We start from the raw sequence: 8,853 nt of genomic DNA, 5'->3' as shown, positions 1-8,853 counted from the left end.
CCTGGTTCGAAACAATTCTAATTTGAAAATGGTTTCGGTTCGAAATAGGTTCAGTCTGATTTTAATTCGATTTTGATTCTAACATTAGTATTATTAACTTATAATAGATTTTTAGACACATTTACTTAGTTTTTAATGTAAAAATTTAAAAGAAACTAAATATAAACCAATATAATTCTTTTTAAAAAAGAAAAAAAAAAAACAAGTTTTGAATCGAGCCATTTCCAATTCAGTTTCTGTCGGGGAACATAAGCCCTCTAATTCCGAGTCTAGACCACATTGACCTAATCCAGTTCTGAGTTTGACCCGATCTTATTTTGATTCTGTTCACAGGCCGAACCTGCCCATGGCCAATTGGGTTACACCTTAAAATAGGCTTTTGCAATTTATTTTTTTTTTTTAAAAAGGCCTTTGGTTAAACGTTTCTTTTTACCTGTTTAAACTGAACAGTTGAACCGGTATGCAGTGAGGCGGCCGTCTCTTTTATCCAGGTGGGACGGACTGTCAGCATAAAAGTATAAGGTCCGCCGCCTCCGGGGCGGTGTCTTCTGACGTGAAGAACCTAAAAATTCATCGGTCACTGAACCATTCCCATCCTGGTATGAAAATCATACCTTAACTCCGTCCCCTTTTCGCTTCCAATCAAAACCCTAGCCACCACAAAATAGTTGATAATGCTCTAGTTCTTATATTGCTACTTTCTTAAAAATGGAACCAAGCTAATAATTTGCATCGATGGAGACATTTTGAAATCTAGGGTTACCTTTCTATCATTTTTCTATTAGGGGGAGGGGTTCTTTTGATCAAGAGAACGACCCTTTGATCTGGGGATAGAGAGAGAGAGAGAGAGAGAGAGAGAGAGAGAGAGGAGAAAATGAAGGAATTGATAGGGAGTCCAGGAACTGTGAGTGGGCTAGTACTGAGAATAGGGCAATGTGCATTTGCCGCTGCTTCTATTGGAATTATGGCCTCTGCCAATGGCTTCTCTCGCTACACCGCTTTCTGGTATTTCTCCTCCTCCTCCTTTTCAAACTCGTGTTTTTCTCATTTTGATTTTGCCTTTTCCTTTGTTTACAAAATTTCACACTCAGTTTTTATTAAATGATCGGGTTTATGTTGATATTAAGTTTAAGCGAGATTTCATTATCTAGTGATCAAGTTCAGATTTATGGTGATTATGACTGATTGTGATTTTTCAGTCATGTTCTGTTTGGAATTAGAATACCTAATTTTTTTCTTCTAAAGCATTTCTCTGATTTACTTTGTAATGTTACTTGTCTACATTTAAGTGCGTGTTTTGATTGGAAGGCTATATCAATGAAGCATGGAGGATATTCCTAATTTTTTTATATATATAATTAAAATTTTAGCGACATTTGTTCTGTGGATTGTAAGGACTTGTTAATTGGCCAGTTTATCTTCCTGTTTTCTGTAAAACTTTGGACAAAATGGTTCTTGGTGAAAAGAAACAATAAAAGAATTGGCAAAAGGAATACTGACTTGTGGGCAGTAGCTACCTAATTTGTGTCTCCACTGTGGATATTGCTCCTCTAACCCGAATTAGGCTGGTTTGCTGGTCTGAATTTCATTTTATGTGTCTATGTGCAAATGTAATATGCAATTCTGCTGCAGATGTTGACATAGAGATTATATAAGTCAAGTAAAATGCCAGTTGAAAATACAGCTTACATTTATTTGATTGGTGTTTTTTTTGTCTCTGTGATTGGGTTTTTTTTCTCAGTGTGGATTAAAGACTTTAATTGTAGAATGCAAGAATGGGATTTTCTCTTGAGTGGTAGAACAGAATCTTGTTTTTTCTTCCATTTCAATTTTTGCCAAATTCGTAAATTCTGTGGTGTATCCTGTGCTGATTGACAAACTTGCTTAAAGATTTATGCAGAACTTGAATTGTAGTGGGCCATACTTAATATTGGACCTATGAAAACCTTCATAAGCATTAATTCATCGTAATGTTCGATCTTTCTATGGAGATGCAGCATGGATATTTTAACATCATGATATTGAAATCTTGGCATGAAAATTGCTACAAAGGATGCCATTCCTATGTGTAAAATCTCTAGGTATGACAAAAGTCATGTGATGTTACTGTATGACTGTTTGCTCTTCATATGTGTTTTGAAACCAAATGTCCTTTAAAAGGTAATTTTTAGTCGTAGGACTTTGTAGTATGGACTCCAGCTGCTTGACTAAAAGCTTAGCAATTACTTTTTTCACTCAATTGAAATAGTCCTCAATTCTTCCCTCTTTTTTTTTCCTTTTTTTTTTTTTTTTTTTTTAATATTAAGCTAGTTGTAACAATCAATTTATGTGAGATACATGTCAAAACTATGCATTTTTTGCAGCAAACAAAAGTTGTTGTACCATGTATTTTACGGGCAATCTGGTGCACATTTTAGGTGTGGTAGTTATTTTTTTTTTTCTGCAGGATAGCAGTATATTGATATATACATCAATATAACCTGAACCTATAATTACTGTTTAACTCATGTTTGAAGTAATTATCATTTGCACTGCTTTTCTGAAGCAGGCCATTGGATGATTATCCCCCTTATTTCTTAAGGAATGAATATTGACATTTTTTTTGATAGTGATATATACCTGTTGGGTTCAGCTATTTGATTGCTTCAATGGGGCTTCAAGTTCTGTGGAGCTTTGGACTTGCATGTCTTGACGTTTATGCTTTGGGGAGAAAGAGAGACCTTCTAAACCCTGTACTAGTGAGCCTCTTTGTTGTGGGCGATTGGGTAATGTTCTATTCTCTTCATATTTCATATTTGTGGTGGTCAGCATATTCATATGTCAGTTATCATGATAGTGTTTCCATTACTTCCTCTATTGATAATTTCCATTATTGTGGTAGTTTTGTACCCATGAACTGGTTTCTATCCCATTAAGACATAAAACCATGCTCATCAAGGATGACGCATAGCGTGCAACTTCAAATTTTGTTAAATTCCTTGTTTATAATGCTTACATATTACTTTATCTTTTGGGCAATGATGTGCAAAATCTTTATTGAATTCATCCAAGTTTTGGATATTGAAGCGGATCTGGTGTCTAACGGTGTTGAATGGCAAAAAAGAATCCATATAACCACTCAAATATTTTGAGATTAAGGCTTAGTTGTCGTTATTGTTGGCGGTTTGGTGGGGAAGGGGAAGGGCTCCAGTGCGCTGGGTTGTTGTTTTTGGTGGTGGTTGGGTGTTTGGCCGGGGGGGGGGGGGGGGGGGTGGTGTGGTGGGGTGTGTGGGTGTTATGGCCGTATAAGGGCATCCATGAATCCATGATTATTTTTCGACTTGAAATGTGCATGTCCAGGGTGTTCCTTCCTGCACTGCTAAAAGGGAGAAGCCCACCTATTTAGCTTTCTACTTAGAACTAGTTTATCTTTACTTGCTAGTTTTGTTTTGCAATGATGAGAGGCTGAATTCAGGATTTTTATATTTTTGCATTAAATTGTTTTAGTTGTCCATCTAGAGTCTTCTTTGAAATTTGTTCTATTGTTGCACTGCTCCAATGTGAAAATTAGTCATTTACCAGATTGACTTAAAAAGAAAAGGTTATTACTACATGTATTGTGTGTATCACAAAAAAGGATATTAAAAAAGGGTATGGTTAAAAAATTTATCTACCACCAAAAAATTAAGAAATAGATGTTGATAAGAATAAGTAATTACAATAAATTAAGATGGTATGCCTTAATTTGTTTTAGTTAAGAAAAACAATAGTGTAAAGATGATTATTAAAGAGGTATATGTTGTATGGTTATGAATATCACATTTGTTTAGTAGATTAGTGGTTCATTTTTTTGTAACTTTTGATGTTTCCTTGATGTTTTTAGTTGACTAGAACAAGTCGCCTTGAACTGACCTGAAATTTTGGGGAAATTCATATTGGCTTATTTTGAGTTTAGTCTCAGTTTAGGTGGGTTCAGGATGGGTGCAAATTTGTCACATTTACTAGGAAGTTTTTTTATTGAGCACAAAGCCAACAGGTTTTAAGGAAGTAACCATCCCTAGACTGTGAAAGGTGCAACTGAGAATCATGTTGGCAGCCTTCTTGAATTGTGATGTGAATATCAATGCCACTTAGCATTACACATAATTTTTTGGAATGTGCAGGTGACATCTATGTTATCACTTGCAGCTGCATGCTCATCAGCAGGCGTTATCGTTCTATATGCGAGAGACTTGAATGTGTGTAAGTCTCAAACAAATCTCCCATGTAACAGGTTCGAGATTTCCATACTTTTTGGTTTCCTCTCATGGCTTCTTATTAGCATATCCTCTCATGTGATGTTCTGGATCCTAGCCTCTTTCTAGATAACTTATGTGTCCTTGCTCTAGATTTAGTGAATACACAAATGATATTATTATCTTTTGTTTCACATGTAAATTTTGGTTCCCCAACCCCGCTGTTGGAATTTTCCTTTCCATTGCTATTTTTATCTAGTTTTTTTTGCTCATGCACAAAGGTGGTTGTGGTTAAGGACATGTAAGCCTTCAATGTCGACGTCCTTGTTTCACAACCTTGATCATTTAGTATTTACTGATTTATGGTTATTTTTGCCATAGACATAGTATATTATGGGCTTCTGAGCAAAGTTATGATTGGTTATATTTGGAATTACTTATAAATTTCGAAAAATCAGCTGGACTTAATTGATAAATTGTTAAAATTAGATGGCCTGGATCAAGAGGTAAGATATGGAGAGAGATTTCATTGTAGCATCCTACGTTGGCATTTAGATTACACAAGGGATGGCAACAGCTACTGCCACTGCGAAAGCTGCTCTACTTGAATTTGAACTCATATTCGAATTCATTTAATAATTTAAATATCAGAAGTTATTTCAAATCCATTGTCATTCATTTTAAAATATTTTTGCTTAGTTCCAAATCTATTTTTTAGAAAATATAATATTTCAAAATTTATAAATACAATTACAAATTTATTTTTTAATATTTTACTAATTGTTTATATAAATAAATTCAAATGATAGGTGTATATTCTCTTAATTTCTAGTTCGAGATCGACTTGATCTTAAAATTTGTAAGTCAAAATTAGATTCAGTCGATCTTTTATATTTGGTGGCTCAAAGGAGCAAACCCCATCATAAAAAATAGAAGTATAACTCGAACATGAGATCTTCAACGTGACTTATTATAAACCCCACTGTTAACGAGACAATGGCTTTAGCATCGGTTCTAAGCCCTTGCCGATTCATAGAAGATAGGGATGTTGAAGCTGTTGTTAAGCCGAAATACCTGAGGAGGACAATTGAACACGCAATGGGCATCATAATGATGGAATTAATGGACAAAGCAATAAGGCATTCTAATCATATTACCTAATGCAGCATGCTTGCTGTATGACAGCAGCAGATGTCATGTCACTTTTTGCAGGAATCTTTCAGCTAGGTAAAATCCTACACGTTGAAAATATTGTAGCTAGAGAGGCAGATGACTTAACCCTTTTTTGGATGATGTTTTCTCATGGTTTCATAGTGTATGGAATGGTAATGTTAATTGTTTGTGAACATTGTTCCTAAGTTGTAAAGTGATGGTTCCTTTTAATCATGATTTTATAATATATTTTTAAATTACCAAATCAGTGATTTAGATGGTTTAAAATTTTTGCATTTTAATTTTATATTTACACAATTTATAAAATTTTAGTTGTACTCTATTTTTTTTATTTATAAACGTTCATTATTTTTTATCTTTAGTCTTACATTTCCATAAAAAATCTTTAGTTTCTCCCTTCCACAAACAATCTTCAGTATCTTACATAAGTTAGTCCTCCATCTTTTCTCACATTACAGGTCTCTTTCACAACCCCTTGTCAAGTTTTGTTAAGTCTGTAATTAGTCCATAAAAAATCTTCAGTCTCTCCCTTCCACAAAAAATTTTCAGTCTCTTACATTCGTCAGTTTTCCATTGTCTATAACATCACATGTCTCCTACATAGTCCATTCTCAAGCTTTGGTAGGTCTGCATTTAGGCTTCAATACCTCTCTCTATTCTTATTCTAGCCATCAATTTTGAGTATGGGTATAGTCTAACAAATGTGAGTTTTTATTAGTAATTATTCTTTTTTGTTTCTGAATGATTGTTGGGTTTGATTTTCTAATTCTTTTGTTACTCGACTCTAGAATCTATTTTCTTGTTTGTTGGTGAGTGGATTTATTTTGTATAGTTAGATTATTTCGCCTATTTTGTTAATTGGGTAATTAATATTGAACTCTTTGATTTTAGAAAAAATTATCGTTTTTAAAACAATGCAAATTCAAAACAACTCTTTATATATTTAAAATAGCAATAAGGATATTTAAGGGTATTTTAATAATTTTCATATTTATTATACCATATCACATCATCTAACCAAACAATAAAAAGTTATTAAATCATTTTATAGCATACTATGTTAACAATAAAAATCATACAATATGAAACAGTACGATACGATACATTAATAAATTATTCTCCATTCATTCCAAATTCAGTGTTAATAAGCAAACAAGTTCACTTCCTTTTTCATTTGAGTTGGTAGTTGCCACCAAGTTGGTGAAGAATGGGAAAGAAAGAAGTACAAAGTGTAAAGCTTCAGTAAATATCATCGTAAGTGTAACATGACAATCTCAATTTTTATGGCTTTGACTAGACCTCATCGTTTTCCTTATAAGGCAAGCAACATGAACATCTTACCGCGGTGGAATGCCATCATCTAATGATTCTTCCGCGGACGAAAGCATGCTTCTTCAAGTCCAGGTACTTTGGGGTTTGAACTTTGAAGCTTATTCTCTTTTGCAATATTTGGGCACACCTCTTTCTTAATGGAGGTTGGCCTCTGTTCATCAATAAGATCAACAGATAAAATCCCAACTGTCCTTAACCTTTAACTTTGTTAGGAGAGATGCTAACTATGCTCAATTTACTGTCTATTTGGTATATATTTTTAAAATTTGGTATATATTTTTAAATATATTAGTTATGGAGTATTACAAATTTATTTAAAATTAAATTTAATATATTTTAATTATAAAAATATTAAAATAATAAAGTTTTTTTTTTGACATTTAAAATAGTTATTCGTAAAAGTGATTTTTTAACTCTCAACTTTAATGCAAAGTGTCCAATTCTTTTCTTTAATTAAAGATTCTAAGATTTTTCTTTAATGAAAATTTCTAAAGCTGCTATAAAAAAAAAATTAAATTTTCTATTAAATTCAATTAAAAATTTGATTGCATTACTCTAAATACTCTAAAAATAAAAACGTATGGTTGAATGACTACATTCCAGTATTGGATCTTATTACCGATCCACATATGGAAACCTGATATTCTCAGTGCCCAAAATACAAAAGGAACAAAAGATTACAGTTCAAAGAAATAATAATAATAATAATAAATTTTTTTTTTATTTCCATTCTCTTTATTATTCTCTAATTTTCTTTCTTTTCATTCTATTTCATAATTAAATTTGATAAAAAATTTTATTAATTTTTAATAACTTGTGTTTTATTGTTATAATTATATGTATATGTAAATTGCAAACTTATATATATATTTTTTTTAATTTGAAGTTATTATTTTTGTAATTACGTGTATATTTGTTTGAACTGTAAATTAATAAAATTTTAAATTAATAATGTTAACATTATGAGTAAAATAAAATTATTGAGGTGTATTTTATGAGAAGTAGATTTCCAAAATTTAGAAATTACTGTTTCAATTCTAATTAAAAATGACCACTCATTTTTCAGAATAGAAAAAGAAATTGTAAGATTTTTGCACCTTAATTCCCAGTTCTGCCACAATTCATGCATAAATCCTAGATTTATGATACTTGACTCACTAGTCTCAAGCGGAGTGGTCGTCCAACCAAGATGAAACTAGACGCAGCTCCTCTAATATCTCCGAGTGAAGCTGTAATAGTTAGAATTACTTGTGTGAAATTTTCTTTGACCCAATGAGTGCTGAATTCCGTCTATATAGTTTGGTTGTTTGAGTTTGGAGTTGCCTCCATTAAAATGGTTTAAGCCAATTTGGTTTGGCTCTCTCTTGTTTTATATTCACTTTCAATTTCTTGCTATTTTGTTATTTTTAAATTTAGGATTCTGATATTCTCCTCTCAAGTGCAACTGGACTAGATTTAAGCTTTTAAATTCAATTATTACTATATGTTGAAGTCTCACATCAAAAAATAACAAGAAACCGAAAGTGAATATATAGCAAGGTGGAGTCAAGCTAAATTAGCTTAAACCATTTTGGGCTAAATTGGCTTAAACCATTTTGGTGGAGTCAACCCGAGTCCAAACAATCAAACCATGATAATATTTTTTAGCACCTCCCGGGTAAAAGAAAATTTTATATGGTATCAAGAGCAAGCCACAATCTAAGAATAAAAAAGCATGATAGACGATATGTAACGAGTTAGATCCAGATGAATTTATGAGCTAGTAAAAAGAATTAGACTCGTAAAATCAAGCTTTAAAAAGAAAATGTGAAACTCTAGATGAGCCACGCATACAACAAAATGTTGAAGAGTGTTTGTACAATATTTCATGTTATCCCATTGGCAGACCTGATTTTATTTTATTCTTTTCTTAACTGCTGAATTGCATTAAGCACCCCTTTGGCTCTCAGAAACAAAGCAAGCATCAAGATCCCTGGGGAGGATTAAAAACCCAGTTACAAGCCAACAGATTTTAAAACGAAGCTTTGCAATCCTATCAGCTTCCTGATTAGCAGATCTATTAACGAGAGAAAAAACCCAGTCACAAGACCTGATTTTATCAGATTGCCTTGATGTGACTTGTAGAATTCTTGGG

General features: G+C 32.6%; 1 protein-coding gene across 1 annotated transcript; it reads left to right on the top strand.

Moving 5' to 3' along the window:
• The first annotated feature begins 414 nt into the window (after positions 1-414).
• On the top strand, positions 415-4,462 carry LOC110650269 (CASP-like protein 5B2). The gene is made up of 3 exons (XM_021805157.2): positions 415-1,005; positions 2,633-2,765; positions 4,143-4,462. The coding sequence occupies exons 1-3, from the start codon at positions 875-877 to the stop codon at positions 4,341-4,343; spliced, it is 465 nt and encodes a 154-aa protein (XP_021660849.1). The 5' UTR covers positions 415-874; the 3' UTR covers positions 4,344-4,462.
• The last annotated feature ends 4,391 nt before the right edge of the window (positions 4,463-8,853 follow it).

This window comes from Hevea brasiliensis, chromosome 3 (genome assembly GCF_030052815.1).
Source record: "Hevea brasiliensis isolate MT/VB/25A 57/8 chromosome 3, ASM3005281v1, whole genome shotgun sequence".
Classification (NCBI taxonomy): domain Eukaryota; kingdom Viridiplantae; phylum Streptophyta; class Magnoliopsida; order Malpighiales; family Euphorbiaceae; genus Hevea; species Hevea brasiliensis.
Note: the sequence above shows the minus strand (reverse complement) of the source record. Positions and strands in the feature narration are given on the sequence as shown.

Excerpts from the sequence above, each read along its gene's own strand:
- LOC110650269 (XM_021805157.2), top strand. The coding sequence starts at position 875 with ATGAAGGAATTGATAGGGAGTCCAGGAACTGTGAGTGGGCTAGTACTG. Across the intron at positions 1,006-2,632 it reads TCTCGCTACACCGCTTTCTG|CTATTTGATTGCTTCAATGG; the intron begins GTATTTCTCCTC and ends TGTTGGGTTCAG. Across the intron at positions 2,766-4,142 it reads TCTTTGTTGTGGGCGATTGG|GTGACATCTATGTTATCACT; the intron begins GTAATGTTCTAT and ends TGGAATGTGCAG.